The sequence below is a fragment of the Phoenix dactylifera genome, chromosome 7 (genome assembly GCF_051530095.1).
Source record: "Phoenix dactylifera cultivar Ajwa chromosome 7, Ajwa_hap1_PhDact_Kaust_v1.1, whole genome shotgun sequence".
Taxonomy (NCBI): Eukaryota; Viridiplantae; Streptophyta; class Magnoliopsida; order Arecales; family Arecaceae; genus Phoenix; species Phoenix dactylifera.
The window spans coordinates 31,996,115-32,010,180 of NC_143196.1; the positions used below are offsets into that span (position 1 = coordinate 31,996,115).

Consider the following 14,066-nt stretch of genomic DNA (forward strand, 5'->3'; position numbering starts at 1 on the left):
ATTTTGAATTTTTTCTTCTTTGTGCATGGAATTAGTTAATGGCTTTCTAAAATAACTCTAAATTCATTTTTTTTTTTTTGCATGAACTCTAAATGACCAAAAATTTGGCTCTCTAAAGTAACTCTAGTTTTTTTTTTTTGTGTGTGCACGCAAGGACTCTGAATGGCCAATATTTTTTAAAAAATAATTAATAAGTGGAGGATAATATTTATGAAAGGAAAATTTTCTTATTAACTTTAACACAACTTTCTAAAATAAGTAATAGCTTTCTATAAAAACGCTAAATTTATTTTTTCCTCAAATAAACTAGAAGAGTCCCATTTAAATTTTAAATTAATATTTTTTTTCTCTGCGCGCATAGAGAGAAATATTCACGAAAGGAAAATTTTCAAAATTATTTTTAATACGGATTCCTTGAATATTTTTTTCCTATATATGGTGTTTTCCGATATATTTAGATGTACACAACTTCCTATTTTTTTAAAATTTATTTAGATAATTTTAGCATTTCTTGATGCTGAGTGTGTGAAAAAAATATTCGTAATAGACAAAATTGCGAAATTAAATTTCACACAGCTTCATAAATTTTTTTATCATATTATTCTAATATATTTAGTTATACGTAGCTTCATAAAATATTTTTAATATATTTAATTAGATAATTTTAACATATCTAGAAAGATTTTATTTTTTAATAATTTATAAATATTTGGAATGATTTTTCTCTTTTTTTTTTCGATTCTCGAGGGGTTGAGTTTTCCTCCTCTTTCTATTTTATAGGCATACAGCAAAAACATGGGCTCACTTGTAGCCATGACATTCTTGTGATTGGCCTTAGCTATGACACCTCAAATGGACCCACTTGTATGTACCACAGGGTTTGATCTTCTATAATAAAATGCCATAATTTTGTTATATTTTGTGGATATTAAAAAGTTAAAAATGAAGTAGATATTGTGACCATTAAATAATACTTCTGTGCATGTAAGCTCCAGCACCGAGGTGCTCTACTGCATATATCGCATATTTTTCGAGAAGGAAGTCAAGTAGCTGTTCATCATACAAATTTTGGCAGTAACTCTTTTTAGCAACCTTAGTTCTAGATATGAAAAAGCTGTTTTATATTTCAAACATTTAACACTTCGGACACAACGAAACAATCTGCTTTCTGATTCTACTTCCTTACTAAAAAAAATAGCAAAAAAAAAAAAAAGCTCCATTAGGTTTACACTTGCATGCCACCCAATGGTTATGATGATCATGATGTAATGGCTATTACTTATACCAAGCATAAGGATGATAAACAAGCTATACATGAATAACCTGCGCCTGGCTTGCAAATTGGTTTGCATGCAGGAAACCAATTAAAAAATGATCTTGCTCAAGCCACTTCTAAAGGCTAGCTTAGCTTCTATCGGACTAAATTCCTACCTTTTTCCCTCTCTTTTTTTTTTAAAGTTTTTCCATCTAACACTACGAAACTTCAGTAGCTGCTGACTTGTCAAAACCATCATAAGCTTGCCAACTTTGGATGACTTAACTCAATCAGAGCTCTAGCCAAACTTAAACAAACCCTAATTATGCAGCAATAATAGAATCCCACACAAATTAAAATACTAGTTGAAAAGTATTATTTGGTTTTTTTTTAATCCGGATGGATGCTTCTACTCGGAGAACAAGAGGAAAACGGCCACAGCATCAATACCGCGCGTCTCGGCGTGATGCTCCAGGCCACCATCAGGTCCTCATCCTGCTCCAGCATCACCTCCACTTGCTCACTCTGGCCGCTAAGGAAGAAGCACTCGTCATCGGGATCTCGGTCCTTGGCTTCCCTATCGACCTCTACAGGGGAGAAGAGCTCTTTTTAGAGCATCCCGCTCTGCTAGACCTCCCACGCTGTCGAGACTTCCTTTCCTTTCTCGAGTTCTCCTTCCATGACCACCACCTTGGGGACCGTGTGGGCGACGAGGCGGAATGGATAAGATGAATCCGTGATAGACTCTTGGTTTAATTTAGAGAATACCAGCGGAGTAAGGGAGTCATTTCATACCCTGGTTAACTTAATTAGAAACCATGATTAATGAAGGTGATGGAAGACTAACGGAATGGCTACTGTACAAACAAAAATAATTTATTAGAACTGATTCGTAAATAGAGGTAATAAAAGGTGTTACTCGCAATATTTATAAATTTTTGAATACGTATGATAATCGCAAAAAAAACCATACACTTTTGGTCGAGACAAAGGGATCGCATGTCTCTCGGGGTAGGCACAACCGCATTTGAATGGAGGACCGGCTGCAAGGTGCTCTATGTGAATTATGAAGCACCTTCATCGGCCATTTAGTCCGTAAATTTGTTACTCTCGTATGAACATGAGATGTTTTAAGGAAAAAAATATTGCATTTAAAGTCTTGTAGATGAATAAATTTGGGTTGTGCCTGGAAATAAGAAAGAATTAGCATATAACCTGCATGTGATGTATGGGATAGAATTTTTTTCTAACTTTTATTATTTTTTTAATAAATATAGAATAGATATAATACAATAAGTAATAAAAGTTATTTTACAAAATAATTTTTTGATATTAGTATTGTGATATACTATTGTTATACAAAATTCTAATAACATATGTATATCTTTCAATATAATAAAATAATATATTATTACAAAATCAAAAAATATGATCCAACCTGAAATAAAATAAAAATAAAAATAATTATAGTTAAATACAATATAATAGAGTTATTAATGTTTGCACTGTCACAAATCTTATCACAAAAATATAATAAAAAGTAACAAAATGTTAATATGATCTCATAACCTGTTTTAAATATGACACGGTATATTAAATAAATACAGTTATTAGTAATATAACTAATTTATGTATTAATTTAATATTATAATAAATGTTTTCATTTAAAACACTTTAATAAGTTAATAAAAATTTTATTGATGAGACTATATATTATTATGTTTTGATAAAGGACGTATTAGATAACAGCTTAATTTATAATCTAAAATAAATAGCTTACTAATAACTCTATTAATGTGAACATTCATACCATGATTGAAGAGTTAAGCATAAGCAGAATTTTTATTTTAATATATTAATATGAGATAACAGCCACTCAACCAATCATTATATATTTTCTCAATCAGTTGTTTATTTGATAAATGAATTAAATCTCTTGTTAGAAACAAAATAGATGTTTCTTATCATATATCAATTTTTATTTTAGTTTCCAACTTGCAGTATTTAATTTTGCTAATAATTTTTTTATTCAACCGAACGCAGCCTTTGTCACCATTGACCAGAAGGAACTGGGAGAACATAAAGGCACGTTAAACGACGGCAAGACCAAGCCAAGAATTAGATAGGAGTGATGGACGTAAAAGAAAGGCTCATGCATTGATGGGAGGACATAATGAGAGGGAGTTATGGCTCATGGCTTACGAGAGAGAGTATGAGGGATGAAACGTCCCGTCTCAGCTTTACAACCCATAATTCCATCCACATCCCACACGCTACTTTGATGCATTCTTATCACATATAAATAATTAACTAAAAATAGTATAAATTAAGTATATTTATTCACATACTACCAAGTTCCACCAATGCAAAGCCTCTCGTACTCGAAAAGCAAACCATATTTGGCAAAAAGGAAAGCTCCCCGCACCATCTTTCAATTCAATATGTTTGAATCCCTGCGAAGATTCCAGGGAGGTTGACAGGAAAGCCTCTGGCTCCCTCCCTCGGGAGTTTAAGATCAATCCAACTCCAATCCACCTTAGATTTGTACCCTGCCTTTTGCCGCAGCGGTGAAACAGGAAGCAGCAGCCCTTCCGTAGCTCTGCGACCTCTGCAGCATTGTAGCCTGGCACGAGAGAGAGAGAGAGAGAGAGCAGGAGATAGAAAGAATGGCACGGGTTCCAAGGCGTATATCACTGTCTCCTGTCCTTATCCGCCGGGATATATTTCTCTCTTTATCTCTTTCTTCTGTGGGTCAATTCAGAGGGCACCGCCCGCTTTACGTAAGTATCGGCATTTTGTGGTTGGGAGCGGTATTTGTTGGGCGAGTGAGAACGGCGTGGGGGAATGGAGGCGTAGGTGAGCTTCTCAGCGATTTAATGACCGTTTAGTCCGCGCGCACCTTTGGAAAGTAGAGGCATTGGCCCGTCAACCCCACGACCATGCACTGTGTGGCCATGACATCGATCAGCATAAGGGAGCAATATAAATATTTGTAATAGTTCGTCTAAAATGTAAAAGAACATCATGTTAAGTGAGTTGGCATTTGTAAAGTTCTTTTGAGCGTTGTGGTATCGAATAAGGGCATTAGGTTTTAAGCAACTAAAGGCACCGACTAGGTAACTTTCTTTTTTCTTAATCAAAAGGACCTAAGTAGAAGATTTAAGAGGTGGAAAGCGAAATACTTGTATTTCTAATGCATTTGCTGGCCGTCAAATTGGTAAAAGTCTCCTGCAATTTTCATAACGGATTGCAAAAACCGATACTATCGCATGCGATCCATGGAGGATAAAATAATATGCTCGATATGCTTCGATGCATCAAATAATATACATGCACGCACATGCACATGAATACATACTTTTCCCTTGAAGCATTTAAGTGCATCGCATCTATCAATTTAGTAAATTGAGACATAGTTGTGTATTTCCTTAAAATGGTGCCTTTGTAATCAATCATAAACATCAGCTACGTATGTATGACTTACTCTAAAATCATAGCAATTTGTTGAACTTTCTTTCCTACCAGTTTGGTCACATACGTTAAAATATTCATTGATTTTCAAACCAAACAGTTAGTTTGTTTTCTGATTGGTGTTAGTGTACAAGTATAGCAAGGGAATTATATCAAGAAGCTTCATTATTCAATTGTCAAATGTTGAAATTATTTTATTCAGAACAATTGTGGGGGCACCATGAACTGATTTTTAAAATAAAATAATTATTTTCTTAAATATGCTGGAAAATATTTGATGATCTGAAAACTTAAGATCTCATCCAAGCAAAGACAGGTACAACTGCTAGGCAATGTCTGAAGTTAGAAAGATGATAATTTTAATTAAGACAAGTCACTTAACCAAACTTTTGCATATCTATATATAGATGTTTTAACTGTTGACCTATTATCTTCATGTGCCACCATGTTGTGGATCGTATTGCCTCACATAGGATTCAAAATCATATTTGTTATAATGGTTTCAAACCCCTCCTTTGCTTATCTATAATAATGGAGCAAAAGATAATAGCTTTTATAATAGGTAACGGCATATTATCGTACAAATAACGATTCTTATTAGTATATTTGTACCTTTTTATAAATAGAATATTGACTTTTAATATCAAATTTGTGTACAAAGTTTTCCTCAGAAGAGTTTACATTATTCAAAAAATAATTTCTATTAAATGAACAATAATTTAAAAACAGTGTCATATTATAAAATCCCGGCAATCATTATTTCAGTACTAAAAGTTTGCAATATGCGCTGTATGTCAAACCACATCTATTATGATTGTTACAATGCTCCAAAAATAATTTCTATGGAAGTAAAATTCCTCCCAAATCATAGTCATTTGCTAAACCTTCTTTTCTAATAGCCTAATTGCACGCATTAAAAATATTGATCAATCTTTTGAATCAGATACCTAGTTGTATATTTTTACTAAGAGCATTTTCTCTCACCTGCAAGCTTCAATACCTAATGACTAGAGATCATTGGTGGAAGATGAAAGAATTGCTCACGCAAGTACTTTGTGAAAGGGTTTCAATTTGGCACTACGAGCTACATCGTAATTGTCACGGAAGAATGAATTCTAATTAAGAGTACAAGTCATTGAGTTTAATCCAGCGGTAAGTAAATGAGTAAGTAGATTTTGGTTTATCCATTTAAAGACTAGTTTTAGTTTTGTATAATTTTTCCTTTAAACTTTTATATCGTCCGAAAAGTTTTATAAAATGGATAATAATTTGAAAAGCAGCACAGTTATCTTTTGTACAACTCTGTAACGAAAGCTGGATAATTATTATTTCAATCCAAAAGTTTTTGTAAATATATTATATCCGACAAACAACTTTATAATCGACATAAACCTCATCTGGAGGTGCAGTGGCCTTGTAATCTGCAGTAATCCAAACAAGACGGAGCCGGGAGCCCTGGGCAACTTTGACCGCAAAGCACCGGGCTCGTGCCCCTCGCGACGACAAATATCACGGACATCAAAGTGGAGTCATTTTTATGGGCAAAAAATACACTGCAGTAGGTGGTGGCACCTGGGAAGCTCCTTCCATATTATACCAAAAGATCTCGATTATTATAATACAAAAGTTCTACTTAACGCGGAGAGAGAAGCTGTCTCCGGGCCTCTCCAAGACGTATCCATGATGGAGTCAGGGAACGAACCCCAAGAACCATAAGAAAGAGAGAGAGGGAGCCTTGTTTGATTTGTAAATCCTAGACAGGTGGTCAAGATCATGATACCGGGTTTAATCTTCCCCCACCGCCTCGTTCTTGGGGTTCTCTCTCGGTGGTTCTGAAGGGAAGGAACCAATTTACCAAAAAAAAAAAAGGGGAAGGAACCAAAGCTTTAAAGGCTTGCTTTGGAGTTTGAGCACTGGATGGAGGAGGATGAGATCCCCATAGAACTTCTCATCATTTCTCCCTTGGTTTCTGGGTTGGCCTTCTTTTAGGCTCTTCATGTGATGGAGATGAGCAGCTGGCTCGGCTTCTCTCTGTCCTCTAAAGGGGAGAGCTCCTGCTACTGCGGTGAGGTGTTTGGAGGTGGGGCAGATGGTGGTGGTGATGGGGGGGAGGGGGGCTGTGGTCATCATCCCTTGGCTGGTATGCCCCTGCGTTCTGATGGCTCCATCTGCTTCATGGGGCCACCCTTCAGGCCGCCTCCTATTGTTTCTCATGGTGCCTCAGGTAGTAGAAGAGCTGGAGCTCTTTCTTCTCTCATGCTAGGTCTTATTGGTTATTTGTTCCACCATCTTGCTATATTTTGCTTCCATAACTGCAATCTGGATGGGGTTTTTTTAACTCGTCGTAACTCATCTTTTAGCTTTCCTATATAGTATGTATCGGTTGTGGTCCGTAATTGGTATAAGTGCACGCTTTGTTTTGTTCTTTGCAAGTTTGTTCTGATCTTGTCAACATAGCTACCCACTTTATGTGTGGTTATGTTTCTTTTCTGTTGTGCAGCATGTTGTGGTATTGGTATCTTTTTGCGTAAACCTCCATTTGATTTGGTCCTTTAGCTCTACACAAACGTATCTTTTAGGTTATATGGATTCAGCTCCTTGCCTTAATGGAAGTGTGTTTTGTGTTTTCTTAAAAATTCATTCTAGATTTCTTAGTGGGACGATTTGTTTATTTTAGTCTTGCGTGGTTCTTTTTTGTGTGGCTATGTTGCCAAGCATGCTACCGAGATTGGATGATCCTTTTGCCCTTCGTGACCCATCTTTTATTTTATAGGGATTCTGGTTCCTGTGTTGATGTGAGTTGTATGTCTTTATTCAAGTTTATGTCAAAAGTCTTTCTTTTCTTCCTTATAAAAAGATTGTCATAGAGGTTTAAGTTGTGTTTCTTGTTATAGGTATTAGGAATTGTGATTCTCACACTTAAAACACCTTTAAGGTTTATTCAATGTTCTGGGATCTGAGGCTCTATGACCCCGTCTTACTTTAGGTTTTTGGTGTTTTGAGTTACTGTTGCTATGTTTTGAGAGGATCTTCTTGGAGGACTGTTAAATTGCAATTTGTGCCGCCAGTTTTTTTCCCCATTTTATTCCTTTGGCACCCCTTTTCTCTTATTCCATGGCTTCAAGTTCTTAAATGGTGTCTTTCGTCCTTTCTCTCAGTTTTAATTAGTTCCGTTTACTGTAGATGGGTAAAATTTTCTCTACATAATTTGGAGCTTTGTCTATACATTTGAGAGACATTTTTCTCTCTTCAGTTTTGGGTAGAAATCAGTGGAGAAATGTGTAATTTGGGAGGGATGGAGTGTCTTCCCTGGGGTTCAAACTTCAGCTTTTCAAATTTTGTGCCATTTCTATTTTTTTTCGAGTGTTTTGGGTCCATAAATCAGTCCTTGTCATTTGCTGTCCTATAGAAGTGCTGATAATGATATTTGTATCAATATGATCGTTCCTTATTTGTGGTTATAGATTGGAGATATGGGGGTGCCATGGCCGCCACACCGGCCATCTCAAACCAGGAAGGGAAAGGGCCAAAGCTGGAGGATTTTTTGGGTGGGTATTCTGAGAACGCCAATGAAGAGAACCAAAGCCAGCATCCTGTATCCGACTTCCATGGCATGTACTACCAAAGCTCTGGTGGTCCTGGAATCAATGTCAACTTGCCCCCCTCTCTCAGTCCTGTCGAAAGAGGAACAAAGGAGGACGTCCGCAACTCTTATCATTTCTTCCAAGCTTGCCAGCAGCCTAAGCATTCTTTCCAAGAAAACCCCACCCTCAAGCCTCAATTCCTTGTACCCAACGCGGATCCCAACCCCAACCCCGGTCCTTATTCTATGTATAGTGGTGGCATGGATGGCTCAACTTCTATATCGGGGATTAAATCGTGGCTCCGACAAAACCAATATGTTCCAGGGAAACAACTATGCGAGCCGACCGAGTGCAACTTCCAATCCTTGACCCTTTCAATGAGCCCTGTCATGCAATCTGCGTCTAGTGAAATGGTTCCGGTCGGTTCATCCGCTGCTGCTGTTGCTGCTGCTAATGGACCGAAGTTTCCAAATGCGAAGTCCACAACTCGGGAGCCAATTCCACGCAAGTCCATCGAGACCTTTGGGCAAAGAACATCTCAGTATAGGGGAGTAACAAGGTGGGTTTGCAAAGAGGCTTCTTGTATTGAAGAATCTCTTGTGGGCATAAATCACTGGCTGCTATGTTACTAACGCCGTAAATCACTATCGAGTCTTACAGGCATAGATGGACTGGAAGATATGAAGCCCATCTGTGGGACAATAGTTGTAGAAAAGAAGGTCAGACAAGAAAGGGAAGGCAAGGTATGGAAACTGCTTCAACTTCCCAGTTTTCTGTTGAATCAGTATATATATATTTTTTAAAGAGTATTTGAAGAAGTGTTCTAACCACTAGATTATTATGTTCTCTTCTGTTTTGTCTCTGATCCCATATGTTGCTGCCACTGCATTTGAGCAGTTTATTTAGGTAAGGATCCAGATCGCGCTGATGTAAATGGTGTAAGTTGTGTTGAGGTTCTCTTTTGAGTTGCACCATCATGCTTGTGTTGATCTTTTTGGTTTTTATTCTTATGTTTTTTTTAAGGGGGATATGATAAAGAGGAGAAAGCAGCAAGGGCATATGATTTGGCTGCTTTGAAGTACTGGGGTCCAACAACTCATATAAATTTTCCTGTAAGTGGCTTGATCCTACTCTTTTCCAACTTCCCTTCCCTGTGCTCAATGGAATTCTGTTTGTATCACTCTTTGCAACTCTTTTGTTCACTTGTTATGACTTTTACCAGCTGAGCGCTTACGAGAAAGAACTAGAAGAGATGAAGCACATGACTAGACAAGAGTTTGTGGCTCACTTAAGAAGGTTTTCTCTAATTATTGCTATACCTATTAAATCTTCTTTGGTGGAATTTTGGAAAAAAAAAGGCATTGTTGATCGGTAAATGACCTTGTATCTCTTAAATTTACCAGTTCTTCTATATGATTATTTTCCTGTATTTCTGCTGCTTTACAGGAAAAGTAGTGGATTTTCCAGAGGGGCATCTGTGTACCGGGGGGTGACGAGGTCCTGTCAATCCCAACTTTAATATCAAAGTCCACTTTTTTCCTACTTTGCAGCTTTTGTCATCAACCCTTGGCCATGCTATCAAAGACCCCATTCTCTCTCTCTCTCTCTCTCTCTCTCTCTCTCTCACTCACTCTCGTTGTTGCGTTTCGTAGGCACCACCAACATGGAAGATGGCAAGCTAGAATAGGGAGGGTAGCGGGGAACAAAGACTTGTATCTTGGAACGTTCAGTAAGTTTTTCTCCGTGCATGCGATTTCGTTATAAAAGTATGATGGGATCATTAGGTACCGTTGACCACCTCTTGAACTTGTCAGTATCGGCAGTGGACCTCAATCAAGAATCAAATAGCTGCTAATTTTGCTCCACAATAAGACGATCTTTTCTTTTTTGCTCCAAAAATATGTAAGCTAACTGGGGCGCTTCTTTTAGTGGTTGTCTATTAGTTTATTCTCCACAGCGGCGCTCAATTGTTTTCTGTGTGAACTATTACCGGATGTGTCATGTGATTGATGTAACCTTGTGTCTTATGGCCATGGATCGCTCGGGAGTTAGCCATATTTCCCTCACAAATACCGCTTGCTCAAGTTGGTGATGAGAGGAAAGAGGGCGAATACTCGAGAACTAGATGAAATACTGGACGATTAATTTGCATTCTCTTTAGTGTTTTGGCAATGCATGCTATTTTTTAGCTACTCCCTATTCTTAAGCCATCATTTGATCATGGTGTTTACCTGTTGCAGGCACTCAGGAGGAAGCTGCTGAAGCCTATGATATCGCTGCGATCAAATTCCGCGGCGTGAATGCAGTGACCAACTTCGACATCAGCAAGTACGACGTGAAGCGCATATGCTCCAGCTCCCACCTCATCACTGGTGATCTCGCCAAGCGCTCCCCTGGGGACACCCCATCGCCTTCAGAGCCCATGGAACCTGACCGTCCAACACTGGCCGTCACAAACCCTTCCTCCCGGGACATGGATGAATCGTCCCCCATGATGTGGAGCTCTCATAATAGATCCGATCCTCCTCCAAACCAACCGCCGAACACTGCAGTCCCCTTGGTCTCACCCTTCTTGAGCAACCCAAACGCTTTGGATAACGAGGCTGAGAGCCCGGGGAACTCTTGCACCAACCAGGCTGCGTCTGGGGACTTATCTCAGGCATTCTACTTCCCTCACGGAATGAAGTATGAGGGTGGGGAGCCTGTTAATGGTGGTGGCGAGGCAGGGGGCAACATTGGTTGGATGGTTGCAGCAGCGGCTCGGACGGCCGGGCTGCCGGTGGCTCATCAGCTTCCTGTGTTTGCTCTGTGGAACGAATGACCGACCGAAGTTGGGTATCTGCTGTTTTCTGTTCTGATTAGGCCTTTTCTTAATCTTCGTAGATCATAAATTAGACCATTAAAGTGTACCTCGCTGGTTGTTTTCAACAGTTCTTTACAATTTTGCAGCAACATGTAATGGTTATGGTAGAGCATAGTTGTTACGTTGATGTGTCCTTTATAACTGTAGATGTTCGATTGGTTTCTCTTTGTTTTGAAGGGGTAGATCTCAAAGGTTAATAATCTGTCTGGATGGATGGCGATCATTTTGCTGAAATCTGATTTGTTTGTATTATCTTTATGCACGATGGAGGACTGGATTTCAGTAGGTTTTTCCTCGCTTTATTCTCTAGGGATCTCGGTTGGTGCTGGAGAAATATTTATGAGCATGATGAACGTGTTCAGTGTGAATTTGTATAGTAATTTGTTTTGGTAGGCGTATGATTCAAGTTGCATGTTTGGATGCGGTTCTGTGGGTCGATAGGGTTTGGTTACTCGAAAAAACGATCTAAAGATCTCTTTTCTGGTTCGATGGGATCTCATTAGAGCGTTGGAACGCTGGACGTAAACCAGTTATGCTTGTTAATCCATTCTTCTGCAAGGAAAATCCTTGATTTGTGATATTTGTACGTATTAATGTGGGTACAAGTGTTTCAAAGACGATGCCGTAACTTGAGTGTGTAAGATGTCTTGAGGGATCTGAGTTTAATTTTCAGTCAAGCTAAATAAATAAATAACTAAACGATTAGATGGGACTTCTGTTCTCTAAACTTTCAAAATAAAAATCAAAATTAGAAACTACAACATAAACTTGAATCTAAAGAGATTGAAACTAATTAATGCTTTTGGAGGCTTGTCTCATTAACCTGGCAGCTTGATTTTTTTTTTTCTTCTTATAATAGATTATGCGATCGCATTAAATTGAGAAACTAATTTTATATCACATTCGAATTTGTTGTGAGACCAAAAACAATCTTAGCGCCTCCTGCCAAACATGTCTTCTGTCACGTGTGATCATCAGAAACTTTGAAATGCGGGATGGCATCCTTAGCCATTTAATCCCTGGAAGTTATCTTGTCAAGATTAAATTATTTGTTTCATAAAATAATTAAATAGAAATATAAATTTTCAATGTATTTAATAATAAAATTTGATTAGGGTTGATAAATTTTTGATATATTCTGTATTCGATTTATATTTTAGCCTATCCTATTGCTTTTTTTTATTTTTTTATAAGCAACCATCACTTCGTAGTGGCTCGCAATAGGACATAAATCTAACACAGTTATATTATAGTGTCTTGTGATGAAAAATTCTTCCGGAAAAAGAAGTCCTCTCTCTGTAATCCCGGCATTAAAACATGGCAATCATCTCTCTTCCGATGCCCTACATATTTGCGATGAATGATACCTCAAGTTTACAATTTTTCTCTCTGTGGAGGAAGCTATTGGGATCTAACTTGCGTGCCTCAAATAATAAACCCCAGACGTCTCTACCTCCATCAATAAATTCTTGTCTTTTCCTAGAATTTTGTCTATATCTACTTATATTTATTCAAATAATGTAATGTTCTTGGCTTTCTTATAAAGTAATATATACCATCCGTACGGTTGGCAGTTGAGGGTACAACAGCATTAGATTGTTTTCATGGACCCTCTCTTACTTGGATACTTCCGCACACAAAATCTAAAGGACAAGATACCCTCCACTCCTCCTCTGTCCATCAAACGTCCCAGCCTGCAAGCCCCTGTCCTTACTCCATTCATTACTAGCAATGTGAAGGGAAAAATTTTGTCGGTATAGTCCTTGCAACTTTTACTACTTTGTCCCACACAAGGCTTAGCTGCTAGATTCAAAAGATTAGGCTACGCAGCACTTTTTCGCAACTAGATATGCAATTAATTGCATGCATGCAAGATATTTTTGTCTTTTATTTTTTTAAAGAAGGCACATTTTTATTCATGCTAAGTTCCAATAATGCATAGTCCCATCCAGCGGTTTACGGCCATTCTACTCAAAAAATATTCTCCGCCGAGCAAAATTGTCATGATTGTTATAATAGTTTTAATGATCAGCATTGGTTTGATTTATTCGGATTGAGTTTATTTACAGTTACTATTAGTAATTGTTATAGTAATATTTAGCAGAATGATGGCCACTAAGACAAGATTAACAACATCATTTGCTCAAAATATCGTTCATAAATATATCTCATTTTTAGAATTTAATTTTTGAAAGTTCTTTTTATTCAAAGGAATGTTGAAAAATATTGAACAACAGTCCAATACGAAATTTGGATGACGGAGAGTTTGCAACTACATTTGTTTCCGTTGTGCTACTTTTGTTTCTTTTCAAAATTATCCCAGGCAGTGTTTGATCTTTTTTTTTTCCTTCTGAAAATTAAAATAGCAAGTTGTATGCATTCTTACTTTAATTTTTGAAATTAAAATGGGAAGTAGCATGCATTTTCTTGTAACTTTTTTTTTGTTTGTTTCAACTGAGTCAGGTGGCCCGGTAGAATACGAAATGGTATAGCCCTACAAGCGTTATTGGAGAAGGAAGGTCAATGGTAGCCGGCAATAAAGTTTGCATCGCCGTATATAACGTGAGAAAGGTATATATAGTATGTACTTTAGAGTATATAGATCTTGGAATGCGAACCCCATCAAAAAAGCTTTAGGCTCGGGCTAAGAGATTCCCACAGGGAGACTACCAGTGGCTTAGAGTGTCGAGGACAGCGAGGGGGAAGCAGAGCAGCAGTTCCAAAGCAAATGGACCACAGTGACAAGCATGCACAAGGCATTGGATTATCCATGACCTTTAATCTCTCTCCTCTCCTGTCCTCCCCTCGCCACCGCCCCATCACCATCTAAAGGTAACGAGTTTTTTTCACGTACTACAGTAGCATGGAGATGGCCCATGCCTTTACCATTTAT

At 37.8% G+C, this 14,066-nt stretch overlaps 1 protein-coding gene across 1 annotated transcript; it reads left to right on the forward strand.

Moving 5' to 3' along the window:
* The first annotated feature begins 6,385 nt into the window (after positions 1-6,385).
* On the forward strand, positions 6,386-11,294 carry LOC103697362 (AP2-like ethylene-responsive transcription factor ANT). Its single transcript, XM_008779203.6, has 9 exons — positions 6,386-6,950; positions 8,191-8,869; positions 8,971-9,053; positions 9,208-9,216; positions 9,334-9,422; positions 9,533-9,606; positions 9,757-9,807; positions 9,963-10,039; positions 10,551-11,294. Exons 1-9 carry the CDS (start codon positions 6,728-6,730, stop codon positions 11,129-11,131), a joined length of 1,866 nt encoding a protein of 621 aa, XP_008777425.3. The 5' UTR covers positions 6,386-6,727; the 3' UTR covers positions 11,132-11,294.
* The last annotated feature ends 2,772 nt before the right edge of the window (positions 11,295-14,066 follow it).

Coding starts and splice junctions, on each gene's coding strand:
- LOC103697362 (XM_008779203.6), top strand. CDS start 6,728: ATGGAGATGAGCAGCTGGCTCGGCTTCTCTCTGTCCTCTAAAGGGGAG. Junction 6,951..8,190: donor TGTTTCTCATGGTGCCTCAG/GTAGTAGAAGAG, acceptor TTGTGGTTATAG/ATTGGAGATATGGGGGTGCC. Junction 10,040..10,550: donor CTTGTATCTTGGAACGTTCA/GTAAGTTTTTCT, acceptor TACCTGTTGCAG/GCACTCAGGAGGAAGCTGCT.